The following is a 21,834-nucleotide window of genomic DNA, read 5'->3' on the forward strand; positions in this document are numbered from 1 at the left end:
TCTGTCTACGTATTTTACACTATAATTCGAGTTGACGATTGGTTTGAAAATAATCGCGAGAGACCCGAGCGAGCGATTACAATTCGTTGATCCAGTTAGCTAAACCGACTCTGCGACAATTCCAGCGCGATTGACCTTCCGAATTGATTAGGTATCGCGACGCAGCGCGCTTCCAAGTTTCTAACGTCTGCGTCGTTTCACCGCTCGCCGTTTTGGCGCGCATGCGAAGTTCGGTTTGCTTCGCGAAGCAGTGGCGAAGCTCGCGGGGCAGTAGGAGGAGGGGGGGGGGAGGGGTAGGAGCGGGAAAAGAAGGGGAGCGCCGTACAAACCACTACACGAGAAATTGTCCATTCCGTATCCCACGTTATCCGGGCCGTGTCGGAGCTCCAGGGACACGCCGAGCGTATCTCTGCTGCGTTAGCTCCGAAATAAAAAAAAAATTAAAATTTTAATACATTAGCTGTAGTAATAGTAAGAAGAAAATTACAAAAAATATACTAAATCAATGAGTACGTAAAATACGATTAAAATCAACGAGCAGAGTGCAACGGGGATACAAACGTTCGGTATAAGAAAATTAATGTTAGACTGCAGGTGAAGAGAATTGTCAGGGGACTATTGATTAATTATAGTTGGGAGAAAAAAATTTTTAATATATAAATTTATTTTACATCAATCTGAAACAGATATGTCGGTCATATACAAAACTTCTATGGGTGTGATTGGTAAATTCGTGCCGGAGAAATTGCAGCCTTTGTGGAAACATCCAGCTGGTAGGTATATCCGGAGTGGATAGTGATTTGTGATTATTATATTATCTTAATTGGCTGTTAATTATTCTGTCAGATATTTGTAGAATGTTAATAAATAAGTCGTTAATCCGTCGATCAAGAAAGTTTGACAACACACGTCATAGATTTGCCAAAATCCTCGACGTTTACGCAACAACCGCATGCATTGAATAAATCCGAATTGATCACGATATATCGTTGCACGGTAGATAAGCTCGATAACGTTCTTCGGGAAATATTCTCATTCAAAACGAACAGTTAATTATTCGTAACCTCGAATGTCACCGCGAACCGATGCATCGCAGTGACGAGTGTCAGAATGTCAGTGTTATTCCTCATTCGTCGATGTCAGGGTCACGTGATCGCGCGCGTAGCGTTCCAATATCATTATCATTGTTCTTGCTACAACTCGACCAACTCGACTACGCGAATGCCGATGTGTGTACTATTATTGTTATTTATTCATATTTTTCAGGTCCGCAAACGATCTTTTTTTGGGCTCCGGTATTCAAATGGGTGAGTGTTAAAACGGATTCTATGAGAAGTAGTAGAATATACGCAATATCAGTATTTCGCTATCTCTAGTTTATTACTATCGTGAAGCTACATTGATATTACATGCTTGGACCGAAGAATTTCGGCATGTTTAAACAGACTGTACCGCGTGCTTAAAGGTAACGATACACGTGGAGCACGTCTATCTTTATATCGTTTCGTGTGTGTAACACATGCATTCGCAAAATCAAGCTGCATGATTGACAATAAGTACGTTAAAAGACGACGTATGATAATGATACACTGCGTTTTATTCGATAAGAGAGAAGAAAATTAGGAATAGAAATGATCGGTTAAATACAATAACATACATGTAAAAATGTATAAACTTTCAAGCTAGTTGGTGGAAAATTCCCGAGGCACGATTAGCTTCCGATATTTAATTACTCCAGTTGAAACTCGAACTACCCTCGTCCTTATCGAATGCTTAATATTAAAATACACGCGGGTTTGACTGACGAGATAAAAATACGCGAAGCAGCTTCTGTATGTATGTATACATACGTACTTATGACGTAGGCGCACAAGTGGTGCGTGTATGCACGTGTATATTGGTAGAAAAAAAAACATGATCTTTATTTAAAACAATTATTCAGCGTCAAACTCGTTGACGTAGACGCTCCGCCGCTTACGTAAGGTATGCTCGTTAAAGCGGTTTGTCAACTGGGCTGGGAATTATTGCCGGCCCTGGTGGAGGTGCGGATACGAAAGCCAAAAGGTGACGTTTCTGATTACGTCGCATTTTGATTACACGCACGTGTAGAATTCCACGATTACGCATCCTACGGTGTCTCGCCATTTCGATCTTCGTTGGGAGAATAGTCGAGCCGCCTGATTATGTTGCGAAACAGATCGTTATACAGGAACGACGGAAACGAGGAACGAGTTTCGCAGCGAATGCCATTCGTGCTGAAGTTTCGCCTCATTTCTTTTCTCTGAAAATTATCGATTATTGTGAGGATTCTGAATTTAAAAATGTCTGGGTTGTGGATCTTGAAAGACTGATAATCCATTCCTGCATTTGATAGAGTTCATTCGTTTATTCACTAGATTACAGTTCAACTTGAACTTTATCGACAGATGTGCTGATCTGAAGTTACACTTTTCATTTGTAAAAGTAATAATCAGTTCATCGTACTATCAGTTACATGTCAATTTTGATTGATCGAGCAGTTTTCTATAAATTGTGATAAAATTGATACGGTTTAAAATATGTATGTATTTTTGATACCGCTGATTTTTGCCATCTTTTTCTTTAAATGAAGCTTGTCAACATCTCTGTATTACGCCGTGAATATTTTTTGATTTGAATATACGCCTTGACTAAAATATTGATAATCGTTATCGCCGAGTTCGTCTCTTATTTAACTCGTTATTTTTCTTCAATTACGTTACTTGTTTGTTTTTTTTTATTTTCCAGGGTCTTGTTATCGCAGGTCTCAGCGATCTTAAGAGACCAGCTAGTGAACTCTCGATATCACAGTCAACTGCTTTGGGAATGACGGGATTGGTCTGGAGTAGATACTCCCTTGTTATAATCCCGAAGAACTACTCTCTCTTCAGCGTTAATGTATTCGTCGCTTGCACAGCGCTCTACCAAGTATCCAGAGCAATAAAGTAAGCGTATAAATAACAGGAAATCGATTTCCCTTATTCATACACCTGTCTATATACATCGTTAAGCTTTATTTGATGTTTCAAATTTCAGATACCGAAGAGATTTGGCAGCTCAAGAAGCTTTGGAGAGTAAACAACAGTAATTAGTCAATTAATAGACGACGAATATACGATGAAGGCATTCCTAGCAGCAGAGATAATGCTCTGGGCGATAAAAATGGACACAGACACACGCGCGCTCAAACATACCGACATACGTAAACGCAGGTAACTCTAGGCAATCGTGATAAATTATTGACCTTGAACTGTGAAAAAATTTCCAACTGTCGATCGAAGAACGGCAAACCTATAAGAGTTAAACACACAAATGTACGCATACTGCATAGTGAAAATAATGTGTATATAATATAAGATACCGATGTGTATCGGTGTGCTACTTGTATTTTATACCTATACGGCAATTTAGTAACTCGTTGCCGGAAGCTGGTCTTCCCGCAGGTAAGATATAGACAAAGGTACATAATATAATATAATATAAAACATAAATATAATTATCATAGGAATAAAAATTCGATGTGTTCAATCCTAGATATAATCTATCGGATATACATCGCATGCATGCTTAGGTGCGTTACCTGAAAATTAAAAAAATTAAAACAATGGAACAAAAGACAAGAAGAAGTAGGAAAGAAAATAATAAAATTAAAATTGAACTGTTACCGCGTTGCATTTCTATTATCCTCTTGCCAAAATTGATTAAACGGCATTGTACTGAAACAAATTCGTAATATACAGATTTCTCCGCTATTCCAGATTTTATCCGGTATGAGTATAATAACAATCCTAATGGTTTAAATAATGTTCAAAGTATTGCTTTGCATTAAGATAATACGAACCGTTAGTAGTTGTCTCGTAAGAGTATTTTGTTATGATTCTGAAGAACATATGCTTCCATTTTACATGAGACTTTTCTCCGGTAGAAGAAAATGAAAGAAATTAGACTCTTATCACTTCTTGAACGCAAATTCGACATAACATAATTCGGCGACTTTCAAAGTTCTAGGGGTTCAAGGTAACACGGATGTCACCCCAATGGACTAGTTTTTTTTCTTTCATTTTTCCCCAGTATTAATCGTAAGCCATGACTTGAGTGGAAAAAAATAAACGCGCATCGTTCTTCTTGCCGATGATTTAAAAAAATTGTAATCCTGCCGGTTACCAACGAAAAAGAAATTCACTCAAATTTCATTCAGACGAGATATAAAATATTTGGAAGAAACAGCTCTAGTTTTAAATTTATTATCGTTGTCACGCATTCATCGACGCGTAATAAAAAAACTGCTCTAGTGAAAAAATGACTCTGTCGCTAAGGTAGGAGAGCGCGCAGTTCCGTATTTGGCCGCGGGGGGCGCGGCGTTCGTTTCGTCGCGGTTCGATGTGAGATGCGCAGAGTGGATCGAGTGTCGCCGATGCCCGGAGTTCGTGGTCCGCGTTTCGTTCGGTTGCAGTCATCTGTGTCGCCTTGGCCGTCGCGAGACGTTGATACAGAGTGTGGAAAACTGACCGGGCGATTTCCCTGGCAGTCCGAGATCGTCGAATCCTCGTAACCTCGTCAGCTGATCCCCTGGAAGCAATTGATCGATTACAGTGTCGTGGCGACGGACGAGCCGACTGACGACTGACGTAACGTCGTCCCGACTAAAAAACACACCTTAGATATTAAGTGTCAGATTATCCGACGCCATGTTCTCCGGTCTCACCAGCCAGGTGTCCAACTGGATGGGCAAGAAGAACGACGACGGCACCGAAATACCCGCCGAGGAAAAGCAGCCAGCCGCCTCATCCCCAGGGGCCGAACCCGAGTTCGAGGCCGACAAAAAGGACTCTAGGTATACACGCCGAGCTCGCACTCATCTCGCCCTAAGGACGAATCACGAAACGCCGTAGAGCCTCGGTAGTTTTCGCGACAAAATTCAAACGATATCGACGTATAAGAAACGCGACATCGAGTCGCGATTACGCACGTACGTCTTATTTTATTCCGAAGAAGGAAACCGGCGCATCGTCGATACCCTCCCTCGATTTTACCTTCTCTTTTTCTTCGATCTCAATCCGGAACTCTCAAACGGAAAAAAAAATCATTAAACACATCATGCGCACAGCCTGTGCTACGATGTAATATCGTAATTTAATTCATCTTATTCTAGTAAAGACTATCGGATTTAGGGCGTAATTCGCACCGTTTGACTGTCCCTAATTCATCGTTAGTGAAACACGAATTACTTTCATGTCAAACGTTATCTAGTACGCAGTCGGGTGTAAATATTATTGACAAATCTGCATGTAAACTTTTGCATTATCAGTCGGTAATGAGAGTGACGTCATACCCGACGATACATGTCAATAGTAGCGATAATCGTTCGTAACAAATAAACGCGCATATCTCTCCCTCTCGCTCTCATATCCTTCCTTTTTCTTCATAGGGGAAAATTCTGTTTGCGCATTTATTCACAATTTTAGACTCGTGATTCCCGAAAAAATCTTTTTTGACAATTAGTATTCAAAGCTTTGAAAATTGTATGAAATTTAGCGAAAAAACAGGTTGTTATTCTTTCATAAGTGGTTCAGATTATTATAACAACCGAAATGAAAGAATAATATATTCGTATCGAACGTCCGTCGCGTCGTCGTCGTCGTCGTTCTCTGCAGCACAAGTGTTTTCTCGCATTGATTATTCAGTTTCGCAAACGTTAATTTTCTCTCCCGTTCTCTTTTTGCCCTTTTCTCGCGTTCTGTATTTCTCCCTTTGTTCCTTCTACGAGCTCAACTTTGAACAGCCCCTGAATACGCTGATGTTACGTAAAAGGTATCGATTCATTCAGGAAGCGACAGAAGAAAAATTTATTGCCCATCTATCGAAGGGTGCAGTAGTTCGACCAAACAGCACAACGTAGAGAGGACAATATTTTGTGTACCAGATCGATCGTTCGCCAGATTTCAATCGATAGGTCTCCAATTGTATGGAATATAAGGAACTTCTATTACGCAATCAGGAAATATTACAAAAAAAATTTTTTTTTTGCAAATTCATAAGTCTTCAAATATTCAACATAAACTGTAGTATTCTAGTTTAGGCAAACTTTTTATAAAGGTTTTCCTCTTCGTGGAATCATTAATTCCCGATTATCGAAATGCCGAACTAACCGTTCCTCCGAAAAATGTAGCATTTTTAAATCGTGCAAGATTGAGAAGGGTACGACATTTCGCTCTTGAACTGTGCTGAATCTGGGGGAAAATTCGGAGTGGGGGAAGCCTGTCGGCCAGTCGTTAGCGAGCCGTCGGCCAAGGCGCACCGTCCGCACCTTCTTTTGTTTCCTCTTACCGACCTCCCTATCGATTGCGTTTGGTTTTCATCAAGATTCTGACCGAGTCGGTTTCTTTCTTTAAAATTTTCAGCCCAACGAAAGGAAGCAAGCTCGAGATGCTGGCCGGAGTGAAATCGCAGATGTCCGGTTGGCTGAGCGGAGGAATTCCGGGGCTGAGTCGCGGCGCCGGAGTCGCGGGGCAAGCAGAAGGTGAGCTTCCGGCGTCCTCCGAAACCGCAGAAAGCCAAACATCGCGGGAAAGCGTTCAGGGTTCCGCATCTGACCATGTAAAAGACGATGATGCTAGCAGGTGGGTTGCTGGGTATGTGTGTGTTCGGTGTTCTGGAATTAAAATCTAAGCTATTACGGTGCCCCGGACCAAGCAAGCGGAAGCCCCACCTTGCCGCTCAAAGTGGCGAAGAAAAATTGATAATTCAAACAGGCGAGAGCCATTTTAAGGCCCCTGTCAAGCCCGGTACTTAGAGTCTGATCTTTCTTTCGCTCTTCTTTACTTCTGGCTTTCCTTCCTTTGCACGGTTTTAAATTTAAACTTGTAAAGTGAAACATTCGTTTATCCTTGCACCATCATAAGGAATCCAATTTACTATTTGATATTTGGTTTCTCACCTCCGCTCACTGCACGATTTCTCTTCCGGTCATTGAAAGCACATCGAGCATGACCCTTTGTCTCTTTCCAATTAAGAATCTATCTGGCGCACGTACGGTCTAAACAATGAAGTATCGAAATTGAAAATAATTTATAGAACAAAGGTTCGAAAGCTGCCGGTTGCAGTCAATCAGACTGAATTCTATCGATACGGTACCTTTTAGACGTAGAAACTTTGAAACTCATGAATTTCAACTAGAGAATAATCCAACTACTGTTAACTTTACACAGGAGCTCGGGTCCTTCAAAATTAACTGCATAATATGATTCTGGTACTGAAAAAAAAAAAACAACGGAATAACGTTTCCATGGTCTTCCCAAAGTCATTAGCAATCTGAAATTTCTTTATTTGTATTTCTGGGTTTGTATTTTACCCTGCTAATCAGTGATATTTTTTGATAAACTCAGATCTATCGCAATGTCATATCTTTGTTAAACTTTGATCTTCTTACATCTTTGGTTCCCAAATTATTCCATTGAATTGTACGCCTGATGCATTCTCAAATCCTTCACAGTAAGTACTATTATTGTCATACAAGATCGTTGGCGTTATTCTGATAATTGTAGTCCTTGCTGTTGTTACTAACACCTTCGTCATTACTCTGAATTTCCGATTTCAGATAAAGCTTGCTTGGTCCGTTTCCGGTCTCGGATCGGTTATCGCGCTTGCTAGATTAGGGAAACAAAATGATTGCGGAGACTGACGCTGTTTTCCCGTTTTTCTCTTATTTTTCTTCTTCTTTTTTTGTTTTCTTTTCCTTTTAACGCCCTTTTTTTTCTCTTTCGTTCAATTTCCGTTTCGCAGTGCGACTGGTGGTGCCGACAGCGGACCTGCCAGTCTCGAGGGAACTCCAACCGACGACAAGGACGGGCAGCAGGCATTCGGTGCTGGTGAGTTTAAACGAATTCTTTCCTCTTCTCGTAATTATCTTTCTCATTTAAGTATCCCTCATTTTTTCCACCATCCTCTTCCTTTTAATCCAAACTCGTTTTCTTGTAAGCAAATCCGTGGTTTGAGTATCAAGATAGGCGGAAACGAGAGCAGAGGGAGAATCTCGAGCTGATCTTAATTTACTCTGATTTACTGCAATCTCTTTAATCCCCGTAATCCGATCGCGTCCCTTCTCTTTCCTCTTCCCGAGGTCGGAATCCGAAAAATAACAATTCGGTACGCGGCGAGATTCATGATATTTATTTTTCATTACCTCGCCAACTTCTCATACAAATTCTCCCACTTACACCCTTCTATAATTTATTACACTCCCTGAAATTTGTCTAATTTCAAATTGCCGTGCGAAATTATTCTCCACGGAATAAAGTCGTTACCTAACCCATTCTTTCCCCGTTTAGGGTCCATCCACTTCTTTGTCCCTCGAATCTCTTTCTGCCGTTTCTCTCTTTCTCTCTCTCTCTCTCTCTCTCTCTCTCTCTCCCTTTTTCATTTGCCGAGAATCGTTTTAACGCGTCCACTCTTGGTCAGGATTTGGCGTTATATACACATTTGCGGGCCTACGAAAGCCTGAATAACGGGCGTGTACCTACGTATTAAGAATGAAATAGGACCTGGGATCTGGATCTCGAAGCGAACATCAACGCGGAATTACCCGGTGTCTCGTTATATATTTTTCTCCGCGATTTTCTCCTCTACTCGGCAATTTTCTGCAGGCGACATTCTGCAGTCCGTTATTATTACGGTCGTTCTAGTTTTCTTTTTCACCGCCCCCTCTCCGTCTGATCACAAATCACACTTTCAGGTTTTTACAGAGTGCGGAGATTCCTCGAATCCGAATATACGGAGAAATATCAGGGATGGCCGTTATTGGTCAGGGAACATTTTATTCTGAAGACCCTTTCGAGAGTGGAACATACATAACTTAGTAAGGTTAAAAAATTTATAGGCAATCGAAATAGATCTACTTTCCAACATTTATACCTCAACTAATCTTAATCGTACGTGCGCTTATCTATTTTCTCGATTCGCAGTACGATCTTTATCCAGGTGGATGTTACGTTTTCAGACGCAAAAGTTATTATACATACATCTAGTTTCCAGAAAATTTCTTCCGCAGCTATGTAAATCCCTGCGGACGCAAATCTGCCGTATTTCTGCTTCTTCTTATCGCCTTCGCCATCGCTCACGCGAAGACTATTTCGCCTATGTTTGATCGTAAATTCACATCTCCGTAGTATGTTTAAATATAATTGAACGAAAGCCTTTACTGTCGAAAAAGCAATCATTGCCGGGAAGAAAAGTCGAAAATAGAATCGACCGAATATAATTTCCTTGATGTTATCTCCGAGCTCATTTTCATCTCGAATGTGTTGGGACGAAGAAGGGAATCGACTCGGATTATCGACCTCAAAGTACAAATACCGGCAGTATGTAATTTCACCACTAAATTCTACACGGTGTTACATCAAAACCGACCGCGGACTGCAGACAGAGAGGATAATCATCACGTGCGACCTATTGATTTTGGCTACTGTACAAGATAAAGGGCAGCAGCCTGGATAAATTGGCCAGACTCGCGGTGAAGCTTGGCGAGTCGAGCTGATGCTTTCGTCGCCTTCGGAAAACTGTCAGCCTCGAAATAATGTCCCGTTTTCGAATGTATACAGATCGAGGCGAATGCAACTTCGTGAAAAAGTTCTTCAAGTAGGGAAAAAAAAAACAACGGGGCGTAAAATTGTTCCGCAGTTTTAAATTTCGGTGCAAACCTCTCACCGAACGACTTTTCAGCGTCCATAAAACCTGGCACCGTGGGTAAAAAAATAAGAAGCACCTTAGAGAAGCAAGTCCGTGCTGTAAGCACCTCCGTAGTTCAGATATATTGATTTCCCTTCCACCCGGCCATAATGCATCTTCAGCACATTGCATAACGTCGGTGCCTCGTTGCCGTATCCTACATACGTCGGAATTACACAATAGTGCCGTGATTCACGTACATATAACTGCGATATGCGCAGACCTTTGTTCTTCCGATGCTGTTTTCAACTTGATTTTTTCTTCCGGCGTACGAAACTTGACTTTATTCTATCGTAAGAATGTGGCCCAGCTCAAGACGATTCCAACGACACCCCACAAGGTACCGTTCCAATCATGCGATCGTGAGATAATCGACGGAGACGCCGCGCGCCGCGAAAAACGGTCGATGATCGGTCGGTCGCTGCGCTCTCGCTGCGGACCGGTCGTGCGCGATGATAGCTCGCTCGGAAACTTTGTAACTTGATAACTCATCATTGAATTATTGCAATGGTACCTTGTTTGGTATCGTCGGACTCGTCTCTTTGTCCGCTAAAACTTCGTTCACGTCAAAAGGTGGTCAATTTTAATTAGATTTTCACCTACTATGAACCGACGGACGTAATTGTTTGTACGAAACTAGCGAGTACGTCAATAATTGAAAATGTTTGTTGCAAAATTTTATTACAGTCTTAATTGAAAATCCCCTCGCATATTTCCACTTTAATTTTTGCCTTTCACTTTTGTATTTCTTTTTTAGTATCAACCAAAGCAATAGCCGGAGCGAAAAGCCTCGGTGGATTTCTTTACAGCGCAGTCAACAAGGCTGGAAAATCCGTGGTCGAAGCCAGTGCAAAGATCAAGAAAACGGTCGAGGAGAATGTGAGTAAAGAATTTTACCAGTTTGTTAAATTCTCGCTTCAATTGCACTCGCGATTAAAACTTTCTACACGACTGTTCTCCAATAAACCCCTCGTCCTCTCTCTCTCTCTTTCTCTCTCTCTTTCTCTCTCCCTCTCTCTGCATTCGTAAAAATACTTTTGAGCAAACTTTGTTCGCATGTTTTTGCCAGGTTAATTTCTTTTCTCTTCATCCGTCTGCACTCCGCGCACGTAATATACGCACAGCTGCGTTTTTATTTGTTCTCTGCTCGACAGACATCGAGTATGATCGCGCCCTGTCAAAATCACCTATGTCATCAGGAGTGTTATTGCACTTTGTGCTCCTCCTGCTGAATCTATTTCTTTTTCTTTTATCACTACGTTTCACTTATATACGTTCTCCGAAAGTCAGCATGATCCTCAGCCTCCCTGATAATCTTTTAAGATTTACGACCTGCAACGCCTCTCAGGAATGGAAAACTTATAAGACCGCCTCAGTCACCTCGGTATATAGAATAGGATAAAATACGTACTCATAATCTGGTTTAAAAGCTCGGGAAGGTATTATTTCATGGTACACGTGTGCAAAGGCTGTTATCGAATAACGGGCACATAAATAAATCATTAAAGGTGTATAATATATGTTCGAAAGTTGATGGTATCCAGATAAAAGTCTTTACAGAAAACTGCAAAATTATAAATATGTATTTTCATTCGAAACTTGAAAAATCTGTATGCATAAAATTCTATGACAATAGTATGTTTTTTAATTTTTGCTCAGTTTTACGGTATATTTTACTTTTGATTTCAATGTAAAGAATTTGTACGAAATATGCAACTTCTGTAATATTTTTGTTTTATAAAACTAGTCCAAAATTTTACATCGAATCTTTAAAAACCTTTAGAAAATTTCACCGAAAATTTATCGCCTTCTTTTCGAACATCAATAAATTTTTCATAATATTGACCTTGATATTCTCTTCCGAATATTTCCGTGTTCTTCGCGTCAGCGAAAAAATAAAAAGTTACTCGTGCAAGTTCCGTAGAAGACCGCGGAACTTATCGGCTTTGAATTTTTTATGACTTTTTATTTTTGGGGGGTACTTGGGTGTGGGATAAACGTTGCTGCAGGCGGTTAAGGGACTGTTAAACGTACAGTCTAGGCGAAAAACTGCCAAGTAAAATATTTGACGATGAATCGCTACTTCAATATCACCATTATAAATAACTTTAAAGGGATGACACCATTGTTTTATTTCTTTAATGAAAAAAGTGATCGAATTTCGACGAATCGAGGCGTATTTTGTTCGTGATTGAATTCTCTATGAAAGTCGTCCGAATTCTTTTTTGTCCTCATCGTCAGCACCGCCTTTTGTCAGAAATAAATAACTAAAAATAAGTAACTTAAATCGAAACACAGTTCATTTGATATTCATTAAGAAATACCTGGCACGAGAAAAAAAAATTGCCATCTCGGCACTTTGTAAAAAATTTAATCACGAACAAAGTAAGTTTTGGTTGATTGAAATCGGTCATCTGTAAGAATTATAATTCAATAATGTAATCTCTTATCGAAACAATTTATGATGATTGTTTTCAATTTTTATTTTTTTTTAAATTGAACGGATATTGTTTCTGATAAATTGAACTCAATCAACTGCAGCCGCACGTTTCAAACCTACCGCTATTTTACGTTGTATTTCAGTCTCGACAACTTTCCTCCTTGATCGTAATTTTGATATATTCTTGAGAATGAATCGGGATTTCGTCTGAATCAAAAATTTGGAAAAGAGAAACAAACCGAATGAAGTAACATTCCTTTAAGATGTGACGGAAACGATTGTAAAAAAAGATTCGAACAACACAAGCTAACAAAAGTAATCAACAATCTGAGAAACGGTTTTAAGATTAAAACGCTCGAGGCGACAAAATGACTGGTATTTTTAAACCGATTCTCCTGAAATTTTCGTCCGCCATTTTGGATCCGCCATATTGAATTTTTGAAATCTGATTTCAGATTCGTAATAAGCGTTCCCAAAAACCACTGCATGCAGTGTTTCGACCGGGTATGGTGAAATAAAAAATTATCTTCCGCCATTTTGAATTTTTGAAATCTGACATCAGATTCGTAATCAGTGACCCGTAAAACCGGTCAACCGAGCACAATAACTTGCGACTCAAAGGGTTAAACGTTTCAACGATAAATCCTTGTATCAAATTCTGATTTCTTAACCTCTAAATGGTCGGCCTGGCTCTCTTAAGATTCCTCAGATGACTCGTACGTGTCGACTATTTATATCCCTAAATCACGCCTCTAAAAAGATATCTCATTTGAATATAAAAGTACCGGCCCTCTATTGGTTGAACGACATTGCTGGATATTTTCTAATCAATTGTATTTCCCCAGCGTGTTCCTGCCTTTTAATTCGTCGCGTGTACGCGCATCAAGCGTATGCAAGTCGCGTCCGTGAGTGCAAAGTGGGGTTTGCTGAAAGAGGAGGATCAAGAGGGTTTTCTCATTGATTTCAACAAGTGGAGCGAACCGATGCCGAGCTTCGTCACAGCTCGGTTTACGGCCTCGCATGCGTTCTGTAGACCTGCGTGCGTGTGTCTATCCTACTTGCTTGCTTACGTACAACTGGAACCAACCGTTACGTGGTAGGATTGAAACGGGGCGCAAACTGTACCAAAATCCTCCACCGCCATCGTCACACCGCGTATTGATCCGTGGCGTCTCCTCCTCATCCCGCGGGCTCCTCTCTCTCTCTCTCTGTCTCTCCTCATGCTCCCTTCCGCTAACTAACGGATGATACATATGTACGCGGATTTCTCTTCCATGTTCCTTTTTTTTTTTTTTTTCTCTTTTTCCTTTGTTCTCTCTCCCTCCTTCTCTGTCAACCCTTATTTTACTCGCCTCCATTGGATTTGTTCATTTTTTATTCAATTCCGACAGGGTCAGAGAGTCCCAGACATCGTTATACGTGAAATGGAAATACAATGGGGCGGGATTTGTATAAGCGAAATTCTTTAATCACGATTGACACAATGTTTTATGTAAAATTTGGTACAACCGGGGAAAGAAATCCCGGAACTTACACCGGACGATTTCCTCGATGGTTTAAAGAACGCTTCGTCGCCGACATAGGACAGGCAAGAAAAGTTACACGTTTCAAGCCTGTGCTGCAATTTTTAAAAATATTAGTTCGCCAAGTCAGTTGAGAGACATTTTTTCACAATCGGCAGTACGTATGTTTGTGAAATTTAACTTGTGTTTTCTGTCTGCTGGCGAAGAGTTTAAAACCCGAAGGAAATCGTCTGGTGTGTTTCTTCTTTCGAGAAAAAAATTATTTCTCTTTTTAGTTTAGTTTATGGTAGAAGATTTATTCGTTATTGTAATAAAGACGTTTCACAGTACCTCTGAATTTGTATAAACAAAAAAAAAAAGGCAAGTTCTATTATCAGGGCTGTTACAAATCTCGGAAACGACTGTAATTTATCGAGAAAACAATACCGAAGATTTGAATGAACAGCTTTCGATACAATGGCGCGGTAATTACCTCACATTATTATCTTATCATTCCCCGGTCGAATCTGCACGCGTATAGCTTGATTTCGTTCGTATTGTGATTAATGTTATTCACGATTCCATTTTATCACCCGGATGCGAAAGCAACGTCAAAGTATTGGCATTGTTGTTCCCATATTTCTGTTTTCATATTCGTTATTTCTATCAGATTATAGCCTCTGGAATATTCGAGTCGCTGAATATTAACGAATATCTAGTCAACTTTACCGCGGTAAAATTTTTTATCCGGTTTGATTAAAAAAACAAAGAAATCGTAACTGACATTAACAATTCTGCGGTATAGAAATTGCAGGCTAACTCTTTAGTTTAAAATAGAGAATTTATTACGGTCGAACTAAGTATCGTGCAGAATACAATGTCTGTTTTTCATTCAGTTGATGACATTTCAAATTGCACATCGTTGCTTGTAAATACTAGAAAAGAAAATCATAATCGAATGAATCGATCACTGAACCTGAAGAATTTTATTATTTATTATCTATGTGTTATTTGAATTTATTGCACGCATATTAATTAGTCACAACATTTTCTCCAATTGCATGCACTTTTGTATAAGGCGGAAGCTTTTCTTTGCGCGTGACACTTTCGTTACACATGTATATAAATATACCTACCCTAATTCTTACATGTCTATCAATCGATGTTCAGGTCAGCAATCAGGTAATCAATGCATTTAGCTAATGAAACGGATATTCGTTTAAAAAGCAATAAAATAAAAACAAACAGTATGTGAAATATTTCGTGGAAAACAATTCTAGACAATTTCAATTTCGGTAGAAAAACATTTCCAATCTATGGGAAAAAGATTGACAATGTTTTTTATTCGCTTTGTTAAACCGTTAAAATTTCAACAGAATTTTTCAAAAATACACATCACACGATACACAAAACAGGGCGAATTATTGACTACGACCACTAATTGTAAAAGTGATCGCAGTTTGCCGTAGAATCATCAGACGGTATAATCGGCTGATTCTTCTTTCCAATCCTCTCTAAACCCTGATGTAAAAATAGATCGAAACCACCGTGCAGATTGACGGAACATTGTTGAATTTGAAAAATAATTCGAGGGTTGTTTACCATCCGAAAAGGTCCGAAAAGCTTGCGGCACGGAACTTCCGGAATTATAGCCAGAATTCCCCGCGCGTTTTAAGGGTATTTTTATGACGCCCTGATCGACTGCTGGACGAGGCATCGAAAATAAGCCGACGGTATCGGAAAGCGTTTTCGCTATTCGAGTGGTCGGCAAACCTCCCTCAGCGTCTCCTCCACCGTCCCTCTTTCACTCTCTGCTCTTCTGCGATTCCAGACTTAACTAGAATTCGAGGGGCTGGAGGGCAGAGGAAAAAGAGAAGAGGAGAGCTGAAGTAGGGACGGATACCGATGACGTCACGGCCAACTGGGTCAGGTGCACTTCTGACCTACATTTTCGGTCTTTGGCTTTTCGGAAACATTTAACGTCGCGAATATATTTGATCGTTTGTTATTTTATTTTTTTTTTTCTTCTTCTTTTTCCGCCTCCCGTTCCGATCGATCGTCGACTAAATTCTGTTTATAACAAATATTTATCAGAAGAATCGAAAAACCTGGCATGGTTTTATTCATTCACAGGATTTCTATTAGTGGTGTATAATAACGGTTTTTTAACCCCATCAAGGTGCTTTATACGATGATGTTTTAATTGTTAATTGAGGATGTAATGTGTGTGTGTGTGTTTTTTTTTTTTTTTTTTCATCGTATACTTGTGTAAAACTACCGCGGAACGATTGATCCAAGCGTTTAATTTACAGCAGCTTGTTTGTTACATGTATTTTTAGATCATACTCGAGGAAAACGTGAGGCAGGTGAGAAAGCCAATTTCGTAAGGCATACGTTTTTTACTTAAAAGAGACGCGGGTGGGTCAGGAAGGATGTAGAAATGAAAAAATGGGACGTTCGAAAAATACGAAAAGTCAAAATCCGTATCTTAGATTCGTTTGTAAGGAAAGTTTTCAATGAATAGGTGAAATTCTGCCGGTTTATATATTTTCTTCGATGAAGATATCGCACTAATTACCGGAAAAAAAAAACATTCCGCGAGCCAAAATCTGGAGAAAGTTGGAGGGGGGTGAGAAAAGAAACGGTGGACGGGAATTGAAGACGTGAGTTTGACGGTTCGAGGATCGTTGTTTTTGCTGTTTTTCCTCTATCACCCGGTTCCAGGGTTGAAATCAAACGATGGGAGAATTAAAGGGTGCCAAGTCGTGGATGACGGGTAATCCTAGCGTCTGACAATCAACGTCTCTTCACGACCCCGAGTCTTTTCACAGTCAAACTGTCCGATCAATACACCCCTTTTAGCCGGTTTAGCAAGTCAGGGACTCTTGCATAACTCTTCGCGACGAGAGAAATGGAAATTTATCATTTTGCGCTAGTTTGCATTACGCCTATATACCTATATCATAAAAGAGGAAAATAGTTAAGGACTGAGCTGTAACCGGAACTAAAAATTTCTGTCAGTCTATCGGAAAAATAATCATGAACATTTTTTTACGCGCTCCCTAACTCGTAAAACTCTGCTCTGAAAATCGATACCGATGGGTGTGCATGATACTTATGACCAGTATATAACGCGGCAGGTATACTTACATGTATATAATTCTGGGGTCGATTTTAATGCCCATAATTCATGCAAGGGACTACTCGGATCATGCGTTAAAAATCTTTTTACACCGTGATTTAGGTGATACGTTTTTTACCGAACGAGAAACAAAAGCCCAATAATATCCGAATTCAAGTGAAACACTCGCCTCGGTAGTTTTTGAATCAGAGTGATTTTAAATTCTAATTGAAAAGTCGTCGCTTATCGGAGGTTTCCGTAACGAAATTACTGTAAAAAAATTACACGATAACAAGGGAAAAAATTGAACACTCACGCTTGACACATAAAATAACACGAGAAAAACAGACACGGATACGAAACATTTTAAATATTAATTTTTATCTTTATTAATCGCTTTCAAGATTTGCTATATAAAATTAAAAAACAGGCTTCGTAAAAGTTACCAGTGTAATTTATATCCTGGTAATAAATTAGCGCGGGTTTCAAATTCATTGATCCTCTTTCCACAGAGTCTCCTCGGCGAGTTCAACAAGGAGCAGGACGCCTTCATCGCGAGTAAGCAGGGTGAAAAAGGAGAAGCTGTTGCACCCTGGGTGGGGGCGCCAAACGAGGAAGCTCTTCGCGAGGAGTGCTTAGCCCTATCAACTGTGAGCGCATATTTCGCATTTTTTATCACCATCGTACTCGGTCCTTCTTTCGACGTTCACCGCTGTTTATTGCGCGCCTCTTTGTACGATTGAATTCTTCATCGGAGTTCGATTCTGTGGGGAAATGGAAGAGGGAAAAAGAACCTTTGTATTCCTTAGATATCTTGAATTAGTCCCGGCCGGAAGCGTACATTCGAAATTGCGATATTTATATACCCGCACAATTTCCTTTTCCTAATCGTTGGGAGTTCATCGGTAGTCTGTATCAACAAAATTCAAAAATTTCAACCCGATTCTATGAAGCTGAAATTTGTAACGTTGTCGTAACGATGCATCTTTGGAAATAGTCGTTATTTTCTAACTTTAGGATTACTTGAAATTTCGCAAACCGTTAACACAACGGCATCGACAAAATCAAATTTTCTAAATTCAACTTCTCCGGTTATTCCAAATGTGCGAAATAGTAATATTTTGTTTCAACGTTTCGACACGTTACCGTTGCTAACTTCAGCCTCGTCGGACTCTGCGGCCGCCATCTTGAATTCATGCGTGACTTTGTTTTCGTCAAATAACTCGGCCATTTTCATCCTTTGACCGAAAACGATCGTGAATAAGACTTGTCGGAAATTCAATTCTCTACAACTTCACCACACAATCGATATTTTCCGACTTTAACTGTAGGTTCAAAATGGTGGCTATCCGAGTGTTCGGATTCAAACTATCCGTTAGCTTCCCAACGATCGGACAAAGAAAATTGTGAAATTTAAAAATTGCTGTTTCAGATGTCTTTCTCTTCGCGTACTTCGGATCGAATTTCGATTACGTTCGACCTTGTCTCCTTAAAATTAACCCCCGGTTCACCGTCTTCCAGGGGCGAAAACGGTCCCCGACTCTCACGCTCTCCAGTCGCGGATCAATAATTGGGGAGAAACGCTCGGTGATCTTTAAGTCGCGACGAACTAGCCCCGAAGCCCCGGAGGCAGAGCGGGCTTCCTTAAAAATTCATGCACCATTTATCCTCCCCTGATTCATCTCGAACGGATTTTTTTATCGCCCGACAAATGGCACCGACCCGCCTACCCAATTTCAGTTTTTTCTTCCACTTCTTCCTCTTCTTCTTTTTGTCGCCGTTCTCGCTCGGCCACGCCGTACATCCTCTTTAACACTTTAACACTGTACACTTTGTATTGATTTTTATTCCTCTTTTAAATATTTTTATACAACGTTTTTCGGAAAATTCTACTCTCGTCGCTCGTTGACGATAACTATGGGAATTTTCGCACCGTGAGAAGTAATTGCGATGCGAAAAATAACCCATTTTTTTAATTTTGTAGATTTAATAAACTTTTAACCATGCGATCAAAGTAGCCGTAATATTACCTTTGTACGTATAGAATATTTGTTATAAACTACCGATACATTTTCTTTTTTACTATTTGAACTATTTGAAAATTGGACTGAATTTTCGAGAGATTTTCCAAAATCTGTGAACTTAATCACGGTACAAAATTACGTTACGCGGAAAGTATCGAAAACTCTGTCTCGACGAATATTTAAATATCGACTCTTCAAACTTTTCGTCAAATTCTCTACAATCGTCGTGTAAAGTTTTTATCAAATTCAAGAAACATATTTCACGCATAAAAAAGAAAAGGTTGAATCAAAGTATTAAATAAAATCGACAACCTCGCAGATAATTGGAATTTCATTTATTTCCCAATAATAGTTTCCACGAAATAACGATTTATAGGAATAAAAGTGCATTCTTGCTCCACCGTAAAATACAAATTTATTAAAACCCAGTTTGTTTCCGAATGATATGGATGTGGAACCGTTATTTCAGGATCGACGTAATTTCGTGAGAGCTCCACCACCGGGTGTCGAATTTGTCTGGGACTTCGAGGCTGCTCAGCCAGTGGCGCAAGCCACCCTTGCGTTGGATCCGAACTTGGAAACAATGAGGTTCGAGCTGGTGCCCAAAGTGTGAGTATCGCCGATATGTGATAATGGCCAACGCTCGCAGGCCAGGCGGCCATAATTACCTTGGACGGGGGTGGAAATCTGAAAAGATTATTAAACGGAAGGGTCACAGTATCGAATCTTCGAAGACGCGAAAGCCTGTGTCATATACCGAATGAAATTTTTAGTTCCGGTTACCGCTCAGTCCTTAACTATTTTCATTTTTCACCACAATAGAAAAATACAGTTCTAGGTAGACGATGAAAATTAGTTTTCTAAATGTTACCGGAAATTCTAGTATCCTTTACTCAAAACCTCAAAAACTGATTTTGCGTTGCAATTACCAAAAAAGGATCTACGATAGTACAAAATGTTTACGCGTGCCTAGTTTTCTCGTAATTCCAAGAATATTCAAACAGTTTTCTTTAAACGATACCTGTTTTACTGAATTATTCTAGTTACTGTAACAAATGAAATTTTACTCAGTGTAGAATTTCAAAATATACAGAATGCGAGAAAATAAAATCGTGAATAATGGGCAAAACTGTAGCTACTCAAAACCCAGAATCGTCAGAATTTTTACCGTACAAGTTTACATTTTGATTTTTTTATGTATTTAGTACGTCTACATTGAAAAATTTTCCAAAATCGCTTTTCGCTTGTTCAGTCATTCGTATACGAAGGTCCTTCCATTTTATAATCCTTATAAATTTTCCCACCCAAACCGATATTTCCCACGAAATTTTTTTTACTACACCTTGCTTCCGTTGGCACGGAAGCATTTCCAACATTTGTTATCCGTACCGTTAATATTCATATACCGCGAAACGTATCACGAGGGTCTAACAGAATTTCGGCAATCAATCACTGTTTCACGGTTTTCTTTTGCTGCGATAAACGCGTTCATTCGTTCATTCGTAGTAGTGATAAATGTATTATTATTATTATTGTTGTTGTTGTTGTTGTCGTTATTATTATTATACATTGTATATATTTTCAATGGCAGGATATCGGAGGAGAACTTCTGGCGCAATTATTTCTACCGAGTTTCACTTTTGCGCCAGAGTCACGAGCTGAACGCAATGGCTAGTCAAACGGAAAGCAATCAGAACCTTATATCGTCAGGCAGCATCGATCACACTCAAGGTAATTATTACGCACATTTATTATTCGTAGGTATTGTATTTTGTTGATACAATTTTTTACTCGTTATATGCCGTTCGTTTATTATACCTTTCGGTGTTTCAACAAATTCACACTTCGCAGTCACCTTCTGTAGATAAACCATCGTCTCTTTGGAACTATCCGATCACAGCAACGCGCTTGAATTGCTTGAAAACTTGATCTTTAAAATACATATCGTAATACGGGTCGTACGTTGATGCACGTCGAGGCAATTATTCGTCTGCAATTGCTATGCTTTTTTAGCAAAGAGAATGAAAATTTATTTCAACATCTACACCTGTCCAAATTCAACATGTCGATCGTTTTGATCTTGCGAAACGACGGATTGTCTATGAATATTATTACTACTGTTGTTTCTTAATTTTTATGCGCACATAAACGTAATCAAAAGTAATTAACGCCGGTAGTTTCCTTCCTTCCACAGTTTGCAGCGTATTTTTCTTCTTCTTAAATCGTTTTTCTTATCTTCCTTCCACTCGGAATGGATCATTGTTAAATACACTTTGATATTTTGCGTGGGTTTGCAAAAGCACCTATGATCTGCACACATACACACACACATGTGACGTGGTTAGAAGGTAAGGGCGAAAGAAAAGAGGAAATGTAAAAAGGCGATGAGGAAGTGAAAGGAAAAAAAAATAAATAAATAAACAAATAAAATAAAAGAAAAAAAAAGTACGAAACAAAGTAGCTGTAGAGAAGGAAAAAAGAGTAGGCAAAAAAGAAAGAACATGTAGAAATAAAAGTAAGAAAAAAACAAAAACCGACCGCGCCTGCCTTTTATCCTTGAGTGGTGTAGAAACCACAGGTGGCTCCGCGTTCGAGAATTTCATAAAATAGAAGAAGAAAAATAAATCTCCCTTACCCTCTGGCTACGCACGAGTTGTGAAGCTATCCTGATGTAAACACCAGCCATCTCTCAATCTGTCCGCATATCGCAACGTGTTGGAAACATTCTCTACGCACTCGACTAAATTACACTGCAGGAAAAGGGATTACTTTTTTTTTTTTTTCTTTTTTTTTTTAAGCACACTGTTTAAACTCGAGTGACGTAGAACACTTTTCAAGGGATGTACGGCAGCGTGTATCACGTGTATTTTTATATTATTTCAAGAACAGCCGTATTCAACGCGACCAAGATATTTCAATATTTTTCCGCTTTAGTCGGTTTGATTTTTGATCCGCGTAATGTTTGCTTTCGACAGCTAACTTTGTTGCGAATAATCGATGTTTCGA

General features: G+C 39.6%; 2 protein-coding genes across 9 annotated transcripts in view; both read left to right on the forward strand.

Moving 5' to 3' along the window:
• Positions 1–335: 335 nt before the first annotated feature.
• LOC124183001 (mitochondrial pyruvate carrier 2-like) lies at positions 336–3,682 on the forward strand. 2 transcript variants are annotated; one of them, XM_046570915.1, is made up of 5 exons: positions 336–594; positions 687–773; positions 1,267–1,307; positions 2,767–2,963; positions 3,055–3,682. In XM_046570915.1, exons 2-5 carry the CDS (start codon positions 689–691, stop codon positions 3,104–3,106), a joined length of 375 nt encoding a protein of 124 aa, XP_046426871.1. In that variant the 5' UTR covers positions 336–594; positions 687–688; the 3' UTR covers positions 3,107–3,682. The 2 variants fall into 2 exon arrangements, with proteins under 2 accessions (XP_046426871.1, XP_046426870.1); XM_046570914.1 differs by having other exon boundaries at positions 336–773.
• A 725-nt stretch (positions 3,683–4,407) lies between these two features.
• The window catches only part of LOC124182997 (synapse-associated protein of 47 kDa), a 33,024-nt gene continuing 15,597 nt past the window's right edge, over positions 4,408–21,834 (forward strand). For 2 of the 7 annotated variants that reach the window (XR_006870904.1, XM_046570904.1), the window contains exons 1-8: positions 4,408–4,852; positions 6,420–6,650; positions 7,801–7,886; positions 10,499–10,620; positions 14,854–14,865; positions 17,317–17,454; positions 19,298–19,437; positions 20,420–20,559. Coding sequence is in view for 6 of the 7 variants with exons in the window: in XM_046570904.1 (XP_046426860.1) it covers positions 4,707–4,852; positions 6,420–6,650; positions 7,801–7,886; positions 10,499–10,620; positions 14,854–14,865; positions 17,317–17,454; positions 19,298–19,437; positions 20,420–20,559 (1,015 nt within the window). In the remaining variant the exon portion in view is untranslated. The remainder of the gene's footprint in view (positions 4,853–6,419; positions 6,651–7,800; positions 7,887–10,498; positions 10,621–14,853; positions 14,866–17,316; positions 17,455–19,297; positions 19,438–20,419; positions 20,560–21,834) is intronic. The other 5 variants (XM_046570905.1, XM_046570900.1, XM_046570902.1 and 2 more) reach the window with 5 other exon arrangements.

Source organism: Neodiprion fabricii, chromosome 5 (assembly GCF_021155785.1).
Source record: "Neodiprion fabricii isolate iyNeoFabr1 chromosome 5, iyNeoFabr1.1, whole genome shotgun sequence".
Lineage (NCBI taxonomy): Eukaryota > Metazoa > Arthropoda > Insecta > Hymenoptera > Diprionidae > Neodiprion > Neodiprion fabricii.

What these genes read in the sequence shown, in the direction of transcription:
- LOC124183001 (XM_046570914.1), top strand. Translation starts at nt 689, where the DNA reads ATGTCGGTCATATACAAAACTTCTATGGGTGTGATTGGTAAATTCGTG. An exon ending in GGGCTCCGGTATTCAAATGG is followed by an intron (nt 1,308 to 2,766) that starts GTGAGTGTTAAA and finishes TTTATTTTCCAG; the next exon opens with GGTCTTGTTATCGCAGGTCT. An exon ending in CAAGTATCCAGAGCAATAAA is followed by an intron (nt 2,964 to 3,054) that starts GTAAGCGTATAA and finishes TTCAAATTTCAG; the next exon opens with ATACCGAAGAGATTTGGCAG.